The 21066-nt window shown below is 40.2% G+C and overlaps 1 protein-coding gene across 1 annotated transcript in view; it reads left to right on the forward strand.

Moving 5' to 3' along the window:
- Positions 1–8662, forward strand: part of SLC17A8 (solute carrier family 17 member 8) — a 41008-nt gene extending 32346 nt beyond the window's left edge. The window contains exons 11-12 of the mRNA XM_004006651.6: positions 4538–4665; positions 6058–8662. Of these exons, the coding sequence (XP_004006700.2) occupies positions 4538–4665; positions 6058–6402 (473 nt within the window). The 3' untranslated portion in view covers positions 6403–8662. The remainder of the gene's footprint in view (positions 1–4537; positions 4666–6057) is intronic.
- Positions 8663–21066: the final 12404 nt, after the last annotated feature.

Here is a 21066-nt window from a genome sequence, read left to right on the forward strand (position 1 = left end):
AGACTTCAGAAGTTCCCTGTGCAGAACTGGATGAAGAAGCAAAACTTAGGGATTTTTTTCCTATCTTTAAAAAAGATTATAATACTAAAAATTGTCATTTAACGGAACACTTGACATGTATTGCATTTCTGACAACATTGTGAAGCAAATGATATTACCATTATTTTACTGAGGAATAACTTAAAGCTCAGGAAATGAAGGACTTTCCTATTGTTACACAACCGGGGACAAAGGAAGAACTAAGGTGTCCTGCCTGGTCTTCGTGCCTGAGCTCTTTCCATGATTCTGGGGTGTCTTAAAGATCAAACAGGGTGATAACATCCTAGAACAGAAAAGCACCTCTGGTTTGACCTCTGGTCAAAATGACTCTTAAACAGGGCCTTGGTCTTATCAAAATACAGTTCACCCTTGAATGATGTGGGGGTTATGGGTGCTGATCCCCTACCCCACATAGTCAAAAATCTGACTATACTATACTATACTATACTATTCCCTTCTCCAGGGAATCTTCCCAACCCAGGGATTGAACCCAGGTCTCCTGCATTGCAGGTGGATTCTTTACCAGCTGAGCCACAAGTGAAAGAAAGAGAAGTCACTCAGTCGAGTCCGACTCTTTGCGACCCCGTGGATTGTAGCCCACCAGGCTCCCCCATCCCTGGGATTCTGTAGGCAAGAATACTGGAGTGGGTTGCCATTTCCTTCTCCAGGGGATCTTCCTGACCTAGGGATTGAACCCAGGTCTCCCTCATTGCAGGCAGAGGCTTTAACCTCTGAGCCACAAGGGAAGCCCAAAATACTGGAGTGGGTAGCCCATCTCTTCTCCAGTGGAACTTCCCAACCCAGGAATCAAACCAGGGTTTCCTGCATTGCAGGCGGATTCTTTACCAACTGAGCTATGAGAGAAGCTCTCCTATATAAAGTATTCCTCTGCATCCTGGGTTTTGTTGTATCCTTGATTTTGCATCTGAGGATTCAATCAACTACAGATCCTGTGCATGCGTGCTTGCATGCTTAGTTGCTCAGTCATATCTGACTTTTTGCAACCATGTGAACTGTACCCCACCAAGCTCCTCCATCCATGGAATTTTCCAGACAAGAATACTGGAGCAGGTTGCTATTTCCTCCTCCTAGCGATCTTTCTGACTCAGGGATTGAACCCTTGTCTCCTGCATCTCCTGCAATACTGTAGTATTTACTACTGACAAACAAATCTGCCTGTAACTAGACCCATGCAGCTCCAACCTACTTTGTTCAAGGGTCAACTATAAATAGAGCTGATGAATAGTTAAATTGGAAAAAAAAAAGTTTGCACTTAAAGTAGCCTGAAGCTAACAACTTGGGTTTAGGGATGCAAAGACCTAGGTGTAAGGCCCCTCTTTAGTACTTACTATTTACAAAAGGCAAAAAAAAAAAAAAAAGCTGAGTTATTTAAATCCTCAGCCTCAGTTTCCTTATCTAGAGACTAGAGAGATAAAATGGCAACTTCATCGGGTTGTTGGGAGATTGCAATGAACTGAGGTCATTCTTTCATTCCTTTATACTTCCCAAGAGTCAGACACTGTTCTTGGCACAGCAGATACTGCAGTGAAAAAAAGAAAATTTCTGTCCTTATAAAGTTTACATTCTAGTGGAAATAAAGCTTTTGAAAATCTTAGTCCCAGTACTAGATGCATAAAACTATTAAAAAATATTCACTGCGGTTGTTCAATTATTATTCAATCTAGCCCAATACTTCTCAAAATTTAATGGTGCATACAAGTCACCTTAGGATCTTGCAAAAATGCAGATTCTGATTTAGCCACTGTAGAGTGGAGCCTGAGATCCTGCATTTCGAGCAGTGAAGTTGACGCCACTGATCAATAGTCCACACTTTGAGTAGCAAGGATAGAGCAGTCATGAATTGTTCCCAGCAGGATGTTAAGGGACATCTTCTTTTGATAGCCCTGTAATGCAAAAGAGATTCATATCCTATCCACAGAGATATTGAAATATTCAGGCTCATATTGTCCCCAGATTGCCAGTTTAAGCAACAATCAAACGGACAGAATTTTTTTTTTTCCAGCATTTACACCGTACTGGTCACTTTTAAGGTATGAACTCATTTAATCCCTGTAGCAACCTGATGAGAAGAGTATTGCTATGTTCATTTTACTAGTGAGGAACTGAGGCTTGGGAGGTGACTTACCTTACTCAGGTAAATTAAGTGATTAGGATTGGAATAACGGTTTATCTGATCCACAGTGAGACTATGGGAGGGACTATGGTCATGGGGAGGATGATTCCTTAGGATCTGCTGGATGTCAACTTTACAAGGAGTTAATGGGGATGCCAAGGGGGACTCGCTCAGTTTAGGAACTGATTATAAATATAAGAGCTGAGACAGGTGAGATTAGAAGGATACAAAGAATGGGTGATATCTGCTTTAGAAGATGTCCTATGTAGAGAAGACAGACTCTCTCAACTTGTGTGTAACTTGCTTTATGTGTCTGCTTCAAAAAAAAAAAAAAAAATCTATTAGTATCTCAGTTTCCCAATGATTTTTCCCCCAAACCCCAGGATTGTGTAGCTAGAAACCTAAATGGCTTTTCTCATATTATCTTTAGCTGAACGCAGATGTCTAGGCTTTGTATCAGAATATAATACTCGCCAATCATATTAATTGCTTCTTATCTCTGGGTTCTTTTCTAATAAAGTGTTTATCACATTCAAATAAATAGTAAGATTAATTAATCTTGCAGCTGTTTTATATTCTGATATTCTGCCACTTTGGTCTGAAAGAGAAGGTATGTTTATTCCAGAAAGGTTTTCTTAAAATTCTCTCTGAACAGAGGTAGGAAATAAAACAAGCAGCCAATAGGCTGGTTTAGAAATTTTTTTTAAATTATATTTTTAGTTATTTGCACAAAATAGAGCATTAATAAGCAAGACAAGGGAAAATAAAAATATGAGTAAATAAGACCTATAACCCACTGCTGTAATTTCAGAGTTCAAGTTGGTAATTAATTAAACAATTATATATAGAGTACCTACTATGCACTGGATACTTTGCCAGCTCAGGAAAGTAAACTGGGTAGATGGAGGTTGTACTGCAAAGAACATGTTGGCTTTCACCTCTTTGCATCTATGTAATTGACATATATTATTTATCTGAATTCTTACAACAGTTTTATAAGAATGATCATTCCAGTTTATAGATGAAGAAGCTGAAGTTCAGAAAGATTAAATCATTTGCCCAGGTTTGCATCTCAATTAAACAGCCAGATCCAAGGTCTGACTCTAAAATGCAACCCTAGGCTACACTGGCAGAGTTGGTTCCCAGTGCCCAATGCCTCCTCTTTCAAAGCCTTGTCCCTCCGCCTTCCCGCTTCCTTCATTCCACTCATCCTTTTCTCCTGAAAAACAGATGAATAGTGAGGTACTGGTGATTTTTTATTTTACCACTCCCTGCAGCATTACCTATTCATAAAAGACCCCAGAGTGACGGGTGTGTTTTACAGTGGCAGCAATAGCAGTGATGCTGATTTGGCACTGTGATAGTTGCTAGAGCTCAGCTGTTTGCCAAGAGCTCTCGCATACATATTTCCCCTAAGTCTCATCTCACAGCATCTGTATGAGTTAAGGAGTAATATGATCCTCAAAATAGAGATGAGGAAACAAAGTCCTAAAGATGACTTGTTTAAGAGATAAGAATAAGATTCAAATCCAGATTTACAAATTCCAAATCAAGTATGAATGTTGAAGTGTTTTGTAAATTACAGAGGATCCTGCAAATGTTTGTATAAATCTTTCTTATCCAAAAAGAGCCCTTTATAATATGCCCTGTGGTACTAAGGCAGACCTACCTGTGGTAGCCTTTTGGGAGTGAGCTGAGAGCTAGGAAGGAGGATATTATGCAGTAAGATATAGTTTTAATCACACTGTATATGATTGTGTGGGCTTACCTGGTGGCTCAGGTGGTTCCCTGGTGGCTCAGTGGTAAAGAATCTGCCTGTAGTACAGGGTTAAGAAGATCCCCTGGAGAAGGAAATGGCAACCCACTCCAGTATTCTTGCCTGGGTAATCCCATGGTCAGAGGAACCTGGAGGGCTACAGTCCATGGGTTGCAAAAGAGTCGAATACAACTTAGGAACTAAACAACAACAATGTGATTGTGTGATGGCTTACTCTGAATATGTGTGATCCAGGCTGTGCTTTTCAGTATTGCCCCAAACATCATTATTTTGGGGTTTCAAGCCGAGAAGGTAGAGGTGCCATAATTCTCCCCATGAAGAACCCATTTTAGCCATTGCTAATGCAATTCATGGGGTCACAAAGAGTCGGACACGACTGAGTGACTGAACTGAACTGAATCAATCACACCATGGTTTTCTGCTATGAGCAGACACAGCCTGACAGTCCTCAAGCCAGTCCTTTTGGTAAAGGTATCCATTAGTAGAGGAAAGAGATTGATGAGAGTTGGGGAAAGCTAAATATTTTCCAAAATGTATTTGGAATTCTGTTCCTGAGTCTGATTTTGAGATGTTTGGCTTCACTGTAGGTTTCAATGTCAACCACTTGGATATTGCCCCTCGCTATGCCAGCATTCTCATGGGAATCTCAAATGGAGTGGGAACCCTCTCTGGAATGGTCTGTCCCCTTATTGTGGGTGCAATGACTAAGCACAAGGTAATGGTTTCCTTTGGGGTTGTGGGTTACAGTATGAGAGGACCGAAATACTGTACAAAGTCTCAAGGCCCTATCCCAGCCTGTGTAAATGTGTATGTCCTTGACTTGGCTGAGTCACTTGAGCTTCTATTTTTTTTTTCTTCTTTTAAAAAAATTATCATTTATTGATGGCAGCAGGACTGATTGATGTTTGGTTCTGTTTCTTAAACTGAGAAATAGAAGGGGTGTGTGTGTGGGGTGTGTGTGTGTGTGTGTGTGTGTGTGTGTGTGTGTGTGTGTGTATAGAAGAAGTGATAATACCATAAAGACTGTTTAAAGACACAAAAAAGAAACTGAGGCAATCAACTCAAGATAAATAAATTACCCAAGGTTGTTTTATAATTCCAAGTAATTAGACTTTATCACCATTTCCAATTATTGCTTAGCATGCTCCAGCATGAAAATATTAGTGCAGTTATACTTCCTTATTATGAAGAAAACAAACAAGACATTAATGACCCTTCCTAAGAACCTACGCAGGTGCGGCAGCAGGTCGTTACTGCACATTTGTGTATTTAGACTAAGGTGGGTAGTTCAGGAGGATCCCAGATCCATCCAGAATTCAGCTACAGGCCACATTCTTCATCTCTGTCTTTGAAAGGGTTTTAGATATGCTACCTTCTGCAAATTAACATGTTTGATACTATGGCATTTTTACCCAACTATTTCTTTGTTGTTGCACATCCTATTAAAAATATAACTTCAGAAATTCTTCCTGTTTCTTGGAGAAGAAAGTGTGGGATAACATTTCTTATTTTTGATAGAAAAGAAAGGTGGGCTCTGATGACTTTATGGGCAGAGGAGCCAAACTATCTCTCTGTTCATGAGATGATAGGATTGGTAATATGATTATTAATTCTGTTATTAAATCTTTCAACACAAATTCCCATTATTTTTTATACAATATATTTTCACAGAAGATATGATTATACATAAGCTACTGGCAGTCCAAACTGAGCATTTTCGTGACTCAAATTGTCATGTATCCAAAGCAAGCACGAAGGAGACCTCTGATATTTACAGTGGTGGGTTCCTAAAGCAAATTTAATTTAACCTCATTTGTATATTTAGGAGAGCTGTGAAATGGTGCAGCAAGGATCTTACAGGATGTTTATTTTATAAAGTATTTTTCTAAATTAAAAAAAATGCATATTCACTGTAGTCTTAACTTTGATTTTTTTAAACACTCAAATTCCATTTGGGTCCTGGGCATGCATCTGCCACATGTCTTCCCAGGAAGCACAGCATTGCTTTGGGGTGACTAAGTGCTTTTGTCCCAGTGGAGGACTCCAGAAGATACTGTTAATTTCCGTTTTTGGTTAAAATATTAATTGGTACTGTTTCCTTGTTCAGACCCGTGAGGAGTGGCAGAATGTGTTCCTCATAGCTGCCTTGGTGCACTACAGTGGTGTCATCTTCTACGGGGTCTTTGCTTCTGGGGAGAAACAGGAGTGGGCAGATCCCGAAAACCTTTCTGAGGAGAAGTGTGGAATCATTGACCAGGATGAATTAGCTGAGGAGACAGAACTCAACCATGAGAGTTTTGCAAGTCCCAGAAAGAAGATGTCATATGGAGCCACCACCCAGAATTGTGAAGTCCAGAGAAAGGAATGGAGAGGACAGAGAGGGGTGACCCTCAACGAGGAAGAGCTGACATCCTACCAGAATGAAGGGGAAAACTTCTCAGATGCATCCTAGTGTCTGAGGGGCACTTTTGGCTCCTCCGCACTCTAGAACCAGAAAGTATCCATACCCATTTTCTTCTCCATAGGCTGGCTTGCCAGGGGGTTAACTCTAGGGACGTTGCATGTCAGGGAGCAGGGAGAGATTTACTCAGCAGTAGGCAAACAACTTGCTCTAAGTTCATAAAATGTATGGCTGTAAGTTTTTTGATTTGCAGTTGATTCTTATCTCAAAGAATAAACTATTCAGGAAGGAATGATTGGAAGAATAAGAGACAAAATGCCATGTTTTTCAAAGAAAAATGGAAGGAAATGGGGATATTTGGCCTGGAGGAGAGAAAAAAATAGCTGTTACTACCTTTCTGAGAGCAGCCATGCAGGGGTGGGTTTCCTATTCCTAATAAAGGCCGCTGCTTTCAAAGGCCCTGTATTGTGCCAGATGCTTTATTACATTCTCATTTAATCTCCACACCCCATGATATAACAGTGCTTATCCCCATCTTACAACTGAGGAAAAGAAAGCAACAAAAGATGGACTTGCTCAGGCTCATCCTGCCAGAGGCAGTGCTGAGACTGCGTGCATGCATGCTCAGCCATGTCCAACTCTCTGCAACCCCATGGACGTCAGCCCTTCAGGCTCCTCTGTTCATGGGATTCCCAGAGAAGAATACTGGAGTGGGTTACCATTTCCTATTCCAAGTGTTGAGATTGGTGGAGTCCAAAATAGATGTCAATTTTGGAGAAGAAGGTTTTGCTTCAGGTTAGAAGAGATATTTTTAATAATGAAAACTGTAAATGGAGTGTGTTGTCATGTGGATAATTCCCTATCTTGGCAGGCATGGAGGATGGAGAACATTTGGGTTGATGTGGCAGAGAACATTCAAACATCATATGGGGGACTGGATTCAAAGATCCTTAGGGCCCTAGGTAATCTGAGAGCCAAATGAGTCTGTGAAATCATATATATGTGAAAGTTGCTTAAGTCGTGTCCAACTCTTTACGACCCCACGGTCTGTAGCCTGCCAGGCAGCTCCGTCCATGGGATTTCCCAGGCAAGAATACTGGAGTGGGTTGCCATTTCCTTCTCCAGAGGATCTTCCCGACCCAGGGATCAAACCCAGGTCTCCTGCATTGCAGGCAGACTCTTTACCACCTGAGCCACCAGGGAAACTCATAACATGAATTCATACTTTTCTTATATTTTTTTAATAATGAGTCAAAGACTATATGAGAGATTCAAATAGGTTAAAAAAAAAAAAAGAATAGGAAAAATGAAAAACTAAGCAAAATAGCAAAGTTCCCGGAATCTGATGGTCAGAATGGCTGAGAAGAAGTAAACTAAATTTCACCCCTTCAGGGAATTCCCTGGCATCCTGTGGTTAGCACTCTGCAATTCCACTGCAGGGGGCCCAGTTCAATCCCTGGTCAGAGAAGTAGGATCCTACAAACTGTGTTGTGTGAGCTAAAAAATACAATTTTAACCCGTCATAATGTCAACAATGTGGTTAAATAATGTCCCACATTACTTGTAAATCTTTAAGACATTTAGTAATTTAAGAAGTTGGTTCATGCATTTTATTAGGTAAAATTCTCTTAGGAGAGTCCTCTATTAAAAAAAAATGTATGTCTTTAGCCATTTTGGCTGGTGATGCTAGGAAGTTTGATCAACTAGACAAAATTATGATTGAAGTATTCCTAATGACTTTACTCAGAATGGTATTCAGGGAAACCACAATAACATAGCAGTAGTTAAACAGTGGAATACTGAACGTAAACATCTGGGACAAATGGATCCATAGTTAGTGTTGAAAAACTTATCTTTGCATAAGGCAATAACATGGATACTCTCTAAATATATTTTAAAATTTAATGATATTTGAAAACAATGTTGGCATGTAAAAATGTTGCTTGAAAATAAAATTATTTTCCTTTTTATTGTTTTTGAAATTTTTAATTCTACTTTCAGAAGAAAAAGATAGTATTATAGAAAAAATGGTGGATTTACTTATAGTTTGTTATTGTAGGATTTTTTTTTCTAGTTTCTCCCATATATATATATTTCTGGTCCCTAACTGTGTCAGCAGAATTGTAATGTATTTTATAGAAGAATACTTTTGGGGGGAAAATGCCTGACTCTCTATAAAGTAGTGTTATTTATGTCACTGGTATATCATTTATGTTATTATATGTATTTAAATCTCTTTAGTGAAACTATGTAATTTAGAATAATTCCTGGCACATAGAAAGTGCTCAATAAACATTACTTATCATCATCATTATCATATTTTAACCTTTTCTGGGTTGAAAAGAAAGCATGCTGTTTCATTTTCACTCTTAATAGGATTTATTGTGAAAGTTGTGCCATTTTCTAAGTAAAAAAAAAAAAAAAACAAACAGAGAAATTTATGGTGGCCAGCGTTTTCTTTTTTCCTTCTGTTAATGAAGTCAATAACTATTTTAAGAACTCATGGTAATCCTTAAGGCAATATTGCAGACTGTGACACAAAGTTGTACTTACTCCAACATTTGAAGTCAGCAGCATATGCAGAAATTTGACAAATTACTTTGATAAATCAAAGCCTTTAGGGCACCTGTCACTTGTCCTTACAGTATTTTAAAAAATGGGGTCCTAAGTTATGGTGTTAAAAAGTAGAAAACACATTATTTTGTTGTGATGGGGTTAGTAAAGGTTGCAGTGAACAAATAATTATATTGGAACATCAGGCAAGTGTATTGAATGGTTTGCAAGTCACTGTACATTTTGCTGTAAATATCCATTTGTAGGTCAGTTCTTAGAGGCAAACTATGGATTCTAGCAAGAAGGGAAGGAGACCTGAGGTGCTAGATTCTTGAGACAAGAAAGTTTGACTGGTCCTTTTTAAACAATGAAAGTTTTGGAACATGAACATAACAAGAAAAATATAATTGTTTAAGAAATAATGACACATTTATTATCCCTTCCTGGGTGTTAAATTCAAAGTAAAAATTGGAACCTACTATTTCTATTTCACACTGATTCCTTCTGAGCCCAACAGACCTTTTCCTCCCTCCCTGTTTCTTATCTCAGTTAATTACATCACCCTTTCACTGGAAATAAATCTTTGAGTCATCTTTGACTTTTAAGAAAGTAGCCTTTTCTCTCTTCCCTGCCAAGTCCACTTAATTTTATTTTCAATCTGGAGCTCAATGTCTTACATCACTTTTGGAAAATTTTCAGCCACTCTCTCTTACTATACTGCTTTTGGCCCCTTTTTTCTGTAGGCTCTTTCTGAGAACCCAAAACGGATGCTAGTCTGCGGGTAGCACTCTGACCATCACTTCTGTATTTTCCAGGCTTTTTGCCTCTATCTGTGTTATTTTGGATATCTTCTGACTTATTTTTAAGTTCTTTATTTCTCTCTCTACAAGGTTCAGTTAAACTCCACACATTGTGTTCTTAATTTCAGTTATTGTGTTTTCAATTTTAGAACATTTAGTGGTTCATTTTCCAATCCTGCTATATCCTTAAATAAAATATTTCCAGTTCTCCGCTAAAATTTTCAACACTGTATTCCTGGAACTCAAGGAGCTAATTAAAGTATGATCAGTGTCACTATCTGGAGTGCGTCTATTTTTCTACTAGTTTTGCTGACTCTTGTTCACAGTATCTTATCTCAGTCTGCGCTTCGTTTTCTTTGATTGTATCCAAAATTATATTTGAAAATTGCTTGTAGAATTTTTTAGAAAAAATATGTTTATTTTAGGCTTAAAATAATGTGTGTGTGTGTGTTTGCTTCCTTTTTCTCCAGAAAGGATTTTCATTTGCTTCTTTTAAGAGCCTGAAGGCATTAGCAATCTGGAATCTCTAATTCATTTGAAAGGCCTGAGATATTCTGGGCCACCTAGATGATCTGAAGTTGGGCTACAGGCAGTGTGGAGGCTCTTTCTCTTTCAATTCACTCTTGTTCCTGGAATACAGTACTTCAGGGTCCCATCCCACACTACCGTGTTTTCCCCAGCATCCAACTTTTATGTCTATACCAGGTTATCAAACTACTCAGATATCAATTACTGGCTTTGTTATAATTAGCAAATGCTCCCAGGAGAAAAGTGACCTCAAATGTCAGGTTTACTTCTCTGGACTTTCATCTTCTCCCAGATGGCCAGATGGTGGCCAGGTGATTTTTCACTGCCATGATGGTTCCACAGTGCTTTTGAGCAGACATTAAAAACATTTTTTGTTGTCTTCTAGTGTGGAGTTGGTCTGAACTACCTATCTGCCATTAATGGATGCTGAAGTCCCTTTTAATTTATCTTTACAAGTTCTCTAGAACTAATTTATTTCCCTAGGGTTATTGTGGTATTAAATTAAACCTCAAATATCAGCAAATGTTTATTTCTCTCTTGTGTTACTAGCTGAGTGTGGGTTGGATTGAGTGGACTGGAGGCTTATTCCAAACAGTCAGTCAGGTACCCAGGATTTTGTTGTTCACAATTGGAACATATAAGCAATTTTTAAAATGTACTTTTCCAGATTCTTTTCCATTATAGGTTCAGTTCAGTTCAGTTGCTCAGTCGTGTCCTACTCTTTCCAACCCCATGGACTGCAGCACACCAGGCTTCCCTGTCCATCACCATCTCCCGGAGCTTGCTCAAACTCATGTCCATCGATTTGGTGATACCATCCAACCATCTTATCCCCTGTTGTCCCTTTCTTTTCATGACTTCAATCTTTTCCAGCATCAGGCTCTTTTCTAAGGAGTCAGTTCTTCGCATCAGGTAGCCAAAGTATTGGAGTTTCAGCTTGAGCATCAGTCTTTCCAATGAATAGTCAGGACTGATTTCCTTTAGGATTGACTGGTTGGATCCCCTTGCAGTCCAAGGGACTCTCAAGAGTCTTCTCCACAGTTCAAAAGCATCAATTCTTCAGCACTCAGCTTTAAGAAACCTGAGAACAATTATAGATTATTATAAGATATTGAATATTGTTCCCTGTGTAATAATCTTTGTTGTTTATTTTATATGAGGTTGTGTGTATCTCTTAACACATATTCTTAACTCATCCACCCCTCCCCCTGCCTCCCTTTGGTAACTTTAAGTTTATTTTCTATGCCTGAGTCTATGTTTTTTGTATGTAGATTCATTTGTATAATTTTTTAGATTCCACATATAAATGATATTATATGTTTGTCTTTCTCAGTGTGACTTACTTCACTTAGCATGGGAATCTCTGATCTGTCCCTGGTGCTGCACATGACAATACTTCATTCTTTTTTCTAGTTGAGTAGTATTCCATTGTATGTATATACCACACTTCTCTATAAGATTTCACTGTGAACAAAGAAGTGGGGAGGGAGAAGGAGGCACACTGGCTTTTCACTACCTTACCTAGAAATGCAGTGTTATTTCTGCTCCTAGTTTGGGTGGAGAATAAAGGAGAGCATGTGAATTACTGAGAGAGCACTACTTCTTCTGTTACTCAACTCTGCTAGGTAGGGGTCTTGTGAACTCTCACTTGACATATTGAAAGATTCTCCTAACCCTGAGTGCCAAAAATGCCGTAACTGTGCTACACGGTATTCTGGGAGATTGGAACTAAGTTATAGGGAGCAAATCTTGTATGGAAGGGCTATTTGGGCCCCTTCCAGGAGAAACCACAGAGATTAATATCTTTATTAGAATCGAAAGTCATTAAAGTACGGTAGATTTTGGTCTGATTCAAACCTGGCCTTAATAGCCATGCAGACCAATCTGAAAAGCTAAGGAAGCTGAAATGATAGGCCCTTTCCATATATAATCTGATTTAATTCTCATAGCCACTCAATGAGGAAATTTCAACTATTTATTCCCAAGTATTTAACTATTTATTAAAATATAAATGGTGTTTCAGGGCAGAACTTATAGTCAAGAATTCTAATGGCCATATTTTAATCTTAATTCTTTTTTAAAAGTTGAAGTATATTGATTTACAATATCATATTAATCTTAACTAAATATTAATCTTAATTCAATATTTAATCTGTTCTCCACCTCTTCTCTTGGGTGCAGTAATTTCAGACAATGGTAATTTTTAAAGTCAGGAGAATGTCCCAGTAATTTCAGGAAGGTGTGAGCGAACTGATGGAATGAGCTCTGGTAGTTGGATCCAGATCCCAGTACAGGGCCAGGTGAAAAACCAGATGAACAGGCGAGATCCCTCTTCTCACCAACTGCTGGACTGGAGTGAGATGGAAGAAAACCCCTAGGGAAAATAGGGGCCCCTCTATTTTCCCAATTTTCCCTGGTTACCCTGATAGGAAGGCTGAACCCAGTGCTTACTCTGTTTGTGTGTGTGTGTGTGTGTGTGTGTGTGTGTGTGTGTGTGTGTGTGTGTGTGGTGGTGGTGGTGGTGTTGGGGAGTTGCAGGGGGTTGCCAGAAGATTGAACTTCTCTCAGACATCCAAGATACGGAAACACAAACACTCTCCAGATGCTAAGTACATGCCCTGTGCAGAAGAGAGGCTCAATAAACATATTCTTCAAAATCTGATGTACTTAAGGATGATTATGCTGGAGGTGATTTTCAGGTTGATTGGTCAAACATGGCAGGTTAAATGTAAGTCTACTTCGTAAGATTATAATTAAGGAATAAAAGAGCACATAAATTTTCCAGGACAAAGAGAAAGGAAGAGACAACCACATTTGGGGAGTGAAATAGGGATACATCAGCCTTAACTGACTTCATCAGAACCAAATCAGAAAAGAAGGAAGCTGTTTTGTGTTACCAAATGAGGGGAAGCTGAGCCATTGGAGGTACCAGGGACAGTACCTCTGGAGAACAGAGTGAGTGGGTAAACTGACATTAGAGGAGGGGAACTGAAAACACAGGGCTGGCTGAAGGTTAGAAATGCCTGATGTAGCAACCCTAGTGAAAGTGCATGTAAGGAGCAGTTATAACTGCAGAGCTCAACCACTAAACAGCCCCTCCCCACATCTAGTACAAAATGGAGCTTCATTTTCTGGACAGTAAATCTCTGGATTCAAGAACACTGGTCATAGCTGCATATAAATTCCAAAAGGTAGAGACTTCAGTCTGTTTTGGTCACTGATGAATCTCAAGTACCTAGAACAGTGTCTGGCATTTAATAGTCACTTGGTAAATATTTGTTGAATAAGTAAATAAATGAATGAATGAGCCTCAGTAAACACAGGGGTATTAATTAAAAGTTTCTATCCTAAACACTGAAAACTTTCAGCCACATTCATGCGCCAAGTTTCCAAAATGCTGGTCATCAAGCTCATACCCTCTAGGCAAGAGACCTAAGGATCTACAGTGTGAGGGGTGGGAACTCACTTTCTAAGAGAAAGGCTTGCAGTCATTGACATTTGGGGGTTTCCCCATCAAAATAAGTAGACCCCTGCCCAATCCTTCCGTATGGAGGCCACCCACCATGCCCTTCCAATGGGAATAAACATTCATTCATTCAATCTACAATTATTTATCATCTATAATGAGCATTTAAATTATTGAGCACCCATAATAGTCTGCTGCTGCTGCTGCTAAGTTGCTCAGTCATGTCCGACTCTGTGCCACCCCATAGACGGCAGCCCACCAGGCTTCCCCGTCCCGGGGATTCTCCAGGCAAGAACACTGGAGTGGGTTGCCATTTCCTTCTCCAATGCATGAAAGTGAAAAGCGAAAGTGAAGTTGCTCAGTCGTGTCCGACTCTAGCGACCCCATGGACTGCAGCCCACCAGGCTCCTCCATCCATGGGATTTCCCAGGCAAAGGTACTGGAGTTGGGTGCCATTGCCTTCTCCTATAATGGTCTAGGCATTGGGAATAGAAAATAAGTGAACAAAATAAGTCTCTGCTCTCATAGAGCTTACATTCTAGAGGACAGACACTTCAAGTAAGCAGGTTGATAATTAAATTCAGTATATGGCATGTGAGAGGGTGATAAGTTCTAAAGACAAACATAGAACAGGGTAAGGGGACAGGGAGTGAGGGGGTTGGCATATTCAGGGATGTAGTGAACTTTCAGCAGAGACCTAAAGGCAGTGAGGAAGCAAGTCAGGAGCCTATTTGGGCCAAGGGTTCCAGGAATAAGAAAAAGCAAGTACAAAGGCCGTGCACCACAAGTGGGAATATACCTGGCATATTTAAAGAACACCAAGTCTTTTAAAGTGGTCAGGTTTAGACATATTTTGAAGGAAGACAGAACATTTGCTGAGAAGCAGAAGACTGGGGAGGATCAGACTTGGTAGGGGGAGAAATCCAGGATCAAAAATTTTGGACATGTTTGACTTGGGAATTTTATTTGCCTATTGATCGGTCCTGGGTGTTCTTTGGAAGGAATGATGCTGAAGCTGAAACTCCAGTACTTTGGCCACCTCATGCAAAGAGTTGACTCATTGGAAAAGTCTCTGATGCTGGGAGGGATTGGGGGCAGGAGGAGAAGAGGACAACAGAGGATGAGATGGCTGGATGGCATCACTGACTTGATGGACGTGAGTTTGAGAGAACTCCGGGAGTTGGTGATGGACAGGGAGGCCTGGCATGCTGCAATTCATGGGGTTGCAAAGAGTCAGACATGACTGAGTGACTGAACTGAACTGAACTGATTGACTGCCGAGTAGCAATACCAGTGGGCAGTAGAAGGCAGTCTGGGATTCAGGGCAGAGGTCAAAGCTGGAGCTGTACATTCATGAGTCATTGTCACATCACACCGATGGTAGTTAAAGCCACGAGACCCGGATGAGATCATCAAAACTTGCACATGACTGAGCCCTGGGAGCACTCCAACAGAGAGAGACGTAGGGTATGAGGAGTTGGCAGAGGATGTGGAAACGGGGGGGAGCGGGCTAGAGAAGGGGACCCAGAGAGGATGGCATCCTGCTGCTAGGTGAAGAAAGAATGGCTTGAAGGAGGGGTGATTTTTAGCATAGGGTCAGGGCACGGTCAGTTGCATCAAAGCTGCTGTTAAATGAAGTAAGAGGGCTGAGAACGGGCCATTGGGATTGGCGGCATGGAGGTCACTGGTGACCTTGATAAGAATCGTTTTAATGTAGCAGTGAGGATAAAAGCCTGATGGAGTGTACTCAACAAAGGCTGGACTTTTTACTGTCTTCCTCTTACATATGAATAGGCAGCCAAAGATTGCTGAGAGTTCAGGAAAGTTTCCGATACTAAAGACAGAACTCAACATTGACAGGGAGGAAGGTAATTGGAGGAAACCCAACATCGCAGGGAGTAGAACAAACCTTAATCTAAAAGAGAAGAAAAGTTGTGTCACTGCATGCGTGACGCAAACATAGGTTTCTTTGTTTTTTGTTTTTTAAAGGAAGAAATGTCCAGAGACGCAGATACGGGTAGATAGAGAGAATTCTGAGTCTGGGAGGGGACTACGACTCCAGGGCTGGAAAGCTCTTTAAACACAGGAACAGGAACAGCACAAAGTAACCTCTTTCTCTTCTTTTCCCCCCTTTCCTCCCTTCCCCTCTCCCTTCTCTCTCTCTCTGCCATCACATGACAAAATTAAAACAATTTAGTAATGACTTTGGTGTCCTTTATTTAAGGGAAACAACCCATGGCTGAGGGGCAGTAGGAAAGGGTAGTTTAATGCTTACTAGCAGTGAAGCAGTCTTCCCAGGGATTTGGGGCAAGAGAAAAATTTTACAAAATGTTAGAAGAGACAACTCAGAAGCTGGGTGTGCTTGGCTAGGAGGTCAAGGATGTCCTAATAAGGCGTGCAGGTCCTATTTTCTAGAAGGAGATGAGCTCACCAACGCTGAGCTGGAGGATTGATCGGGGTTAGATTTCCCTGTCAGGTGCATCCTGTCAAGAGCAGACTGAGATGTGATTTGCGAATGTGGGCGGGGCCATCTTGGGATCCTGACAAGTTGAGTAAACCTTCTCGTGCCTAATTATAACGTCTGGATCCTGAAGTAAAGCTGAAGTCAAATAACGTAGACATATCATGGATGTGAGAGACTTTGGACCCTTTCGGCTATCCGTATGATGACTTCTGTAGGATCCGGGTAAACAGGCTAGAGAATTGCTCCCAGATGGATCTGCTTCTCTTTTTTTTCCTCAGCTTAATCCGGTGGGGCTGGATGGAGCCACGTTTCAGTCAGGCTTGTGGCCGAGCAGAACTAACCTGCCATATGAAAACGAGGCGAAGAAGGGGAACATTTGTTGATGAAATTAACTTTGCCACAAATTTCATACAGATACAGTCTCACAGGAAAGAAGGAGCAAAGACAGATCCTGAAGCCGGTTGTGTGCTTAGTCCTATATGGACTACAGCCCGCCAGACTTCTCTGTCCATGGAACTCTCCAGGCAAGAATACTGGAGTGGGTTGCCATGCCCTCCTCCAGGGGATCTTCCTAACTCAGGAATCGAACCCAGGTCCCCTGCATTGCAGGCGGATTCTTCACGGTCTGAGGCACCAGGGAAACCCCAGAATGCTGGAGTGGGTTGCTCTTTCCTTTTCCAGGGGAACTTCCCGACCCAGCAATGGAACCGGGGTCTCCTGCATTGCAGGCAGATTCTTTTCCACCTGAGCTACCAGGGAAGCCCCCTGACGCGGGTTAAAGCCACTAATGTTGTGGGTCGTGGTTGTGAGATGTAGGTACTGGAGACCTGCTGATTTCTCAACATGAGGTCTGCGAACACCCAAGAAAATATGAACCAGATGGTAAGTTGTGACTTCTCTCCAAAAGTCATCTGGAGAGAAGACTTATCTGCTGTCATAGTCTCAAAGGTTTCCATGATCCCAAAGAGTCAAAGACTGGGAATTCCCTGGCAGTCCAGTGGTCAGGACACTGGGCTTGCACTACCATGGGGCACTAGTTGGATCCCTGGTCGGGGAACTAAGATCCCACAAGACACACAGCATGGCCAAAAAAATAAAATAAGGTTTGACTAGAACTACCAGTACTAAATTGAAGGAAATCTAGTAAATTGTAGTCACTGCCTGAGATGCTCTTTGTGGAAGACTGATTCTCTAGCTTAGGCACCTGGCCTTCTCATAGTCCTATCTTCTTTTTTCTTCATGGAACTTCATTTTCTATCATAGTTCCCATCTCCTTCCTTCATTTGGAGTCTTTGTTCTAATCATTTTCCATACCCCCTTTCTTCTTTCTCTACTGTTTAATAGATCCACTGGGGAGCTTGGCTTGGAGTGGTGGGGCAATCAGGTAGGCAGGAACTTCTCCAATTTATTTATCATCTTTCACATTGTTCCTAGTAGTGATTATAAAATATTGACATTAAGTAGATAAACTCATTTTGAAAGTACTTGCATGGTGTCTTTTCAAGCTACATGATGTTTGACCATGATAAATACTAAAGGGTGATGAGAAACACCACAGAAAGATAATGTTAACATCCTTGATTGGAATGTAACTATTAATGGAAAATACTATGAAGTACTGTGAATAAATAGCCATAAAGCCTGGTTAAATATTATCACTTGAAGAACCATTAAGAAATAATGCTATTTATATAACCAAAGTGAATCCCATTTCTCTGCAGATCAAACAATTATGCACAGCAAGAGCAAGCATCTTGACTTTCACTAATTGCAGAATTTTTTTCCCACAAAATAACTTTTTATATTTTGATAGTGCTGATTGTTTTAAAGTTGTTCCCAAGGATTCATGTTCAAAGATCATCTTTCAGTCTATCACATTTTTAAGAATGAGGTAATTCTTTCTTGATTATTTCAACATAACATAAAATGGAAATTCCATGGTTTGAGGTTTGCAGATAGTTCCTTTTTAATCTTCTTTAGGAACACATTTCATAATGAGTTTTGGTCTCAAATGTGATCCTGGTTTTCATCAGAATTTCTCTCACTCTATTTTTGGCTGAAATGGGGTAAAGAGTCAAATGACTTTTGGCTCTTTTTTGTCTAGTGTTTGTGGTTTCACACAGTTTTAATATGCTTGAGGATAAGATTTCATTTTTTGTAGAGAAAGATTTAAGGCACCAGTTGTCCAGCATATCTCTGTGAGCTGCACTCTCTCTCTGATGAAGGCTATAATATTTTATCTATTTTAGAGAGATCGAAGACCATAGCTTTTATGGATGGATTCATTACTGTTTTAAGGATGAAACTGGTATTTAAAATATGCAAATGTTATTTTACTTCTATTTAAAACCCCAGAGATTTCTGTATTACTTGTCTATCACTTCAGGGCAAATCACCACTGATTTTATGTCTTTGAGACACACAAAACTATGTACTGGCTCACACCTCTATGGTTGGCTATTTCAGCTGGATTCAACCAGGTGGTTCTTCTACTGGTCTTCCCTGGGGTCACCCTTGTGACTGCAGTCATCTTGTGCTTGACTTTGTTTGGATGACCTAGATGGCTTTATTGGCTTTTGGTGTTAGCTGTTGCCTGTGGTGCCCTGGTTCTCTAACACATGGCTTCACATCCTCTGAATGGCTAGACCCAGCTTCATTACATGATAGACGTTATAGATATAATAGATATAATGTACTTCTTATATTGTAAGAAGGAGAGAATGGAAGCAGCAGGGGCCTCTTGAGGCTAAGTCTCAGATGCCTCACAGTGTCACTTCTCCCACATTTTTTGGTTCCAGAGCCATCCCCAGTTCAAGGAGAGGGATGATAGATTTCACCCGCTGATGGAAGGAGCCTCAAAACCACATTGCAATGGGACATCTATATTGGGTTGCAAGGATTATAGTGATCATCTTTGCAGCAAACCTACCATAACTTCTCATCTCAATTAAAATAAAAACCAAATTTTCACTATGGCTCCCAAGTCCCTACATCTTCTGACTTCCTTTTCAATTTTGTTTGTTCCATGCCTCCCTTCATTCATTGCCCTCCTTTCTGTTACTCAAATGACCTAACCTTGTTGTTTTCCCTGTCTCAAATGCTCCTTCTTCATATCTAGGCTCCTTCTTGTCATTTAGGTCTTAGTTAAATGTCACTAAAAGTATATTTAAAAAAACACTTTATTGAGGTATGACTGGCACATTAAAAAAGCTATGCTTATTCAATGTATATAACTCTATGAGTTTGGGAATATATACATACCCATGAAACCATCATCAGTGTCAAGGTCATAGACACATCCATCACCACCCAAAGATTTCCTCCCATTATTATTAGTGTGTGCTGAAAACCCTGAACATAAGATCTATACTTAGTCAATTTTGAGTATACAATACTGTTGGCTAGACACCATGCTGTGTAATAGATCTCCAGAGTTTATCTTGCATAACTGAAATTTTGTACCATTTGACCATCACCTGCTCATATCCCTTCCTTGCTTCCTAACCCCAGTGACCACAATTCTACTCTGCTTTTGTGAGTTCGACATTTTTTTTTGGCCACATTGTGCAACATATGGGATCTTATTTCCCCAACCAGGGACTGAACCCATGCCCGTTGCAGTGGAAGAATGGATTCTTAACCACTGGCTCACCAGTGGTGGCGAGGGGAGGTCCCTAGTTTATCTGTTTTAGATTCCACATAATAGAATCCTCAGAATGTCTTAAGTTGCCTCTTCCACTTTCTTAGCAACTCTTTATTATTTGTATGCTTTAATCTATTTTATCACTTTCTAAATTATTTTTTTTTAAAAATATGCTTATTGCTTATTTTCCCCACTGGAATTTAAGGTCTTTGGGAGCTAAGGCTTTGTCTGTCTTGTTTATTCCTATTTATTCAAGGATGAGAATGTGTCTTTGTAATGGTCCTCAACCTTGGCTATGCTCTAGAGGGTGTGGGGTGATACCCAGGCTGTACTCCAGACAACTAGAAATGCCAAAAGGGTCCCATAGAGCAGCCAAAAGGAAGGGCCACTGGCTAGCCTGAAAACCTCAGAGAAGAGCAGGAACCAGGGCCGGGTCTTAAAGGGAAGGCAAGATTTAGAGACATGGAGCAAAGAAGAAAGCCTTCCTCTCAGAAAGGATGTAGGAGGAGCAACAGGGAAAGGAACTAGATATTGCAGAATGAGTAATGCCAGGAATTGACTTGTTAACTTGATTTGATAAGCTGTCAGTACATTGACCATTCTTCCTGAATTTTCCAGACTAGCTAATTTGAAATACTGTGTTCCATTTTCCATGCAAATCAGAAACACATCTTTTAACATTTGAGCATCTAAACTCCAACTCTAAGGTAGAAGGAACACAAAATCATAGTAAAATGATGAATTTTTTCTTAAATGACTATTTTTTAGAAAATATTAGGTTGGTACAAAAGTAACTGTGGTTTTTGCATTGTTGAAATTTGCCATTTGATATTGGAAATTAGTCTAAATAAATGTGGTTATGTTATACATCATTTTAATGCACATTTCTTGCTTTTCATTTTTGCTAATGGCTTATTACTTACTGTTTGTTTTAGACTAGGGAAATAATGTTAGACAAAAAGCAAATTCGAGCAGTTTTCTTGTTTGAGTTCAAAATGGGTTGTAAAGCAGCAGAGGCAATTTGCAACATCAACAGCCATTTGGCCCAGGAACTGCTAATGAACATACAATACAGTGGTGGTTCAAGAAGTTTTGCAAAGGAGATGAGAGCCTTGAAGATAATGAGTGCAGTGGCTAGCCATCAGAAGTTGATACTGACCAGCTGAGAGCTATTATCGAAGCTGATCCTCTTACAATTGAAAAGTTGCCAAAGAATTCAATGTCAGCTATTCTTCCATCATTTGACATTTGAAGCAAATTG

Source organism: Ovis aries, chromosome 3, assembly GCF_016772045.2.
Source record: "Ovis aries strain OAR_USU_Benz2616 breed Rambouillet chromosome 3, ARS-UI_Ramb_v3.0, whole genome shotgun sequence".
In the NCBI taxonomy this organism is placed as follows: domain Eukaryota; kingdom Metazoa; phylum Chordata; class Mammalia; order Artiodactyla; family Bovidae; genus Ovis; species Ovis aries.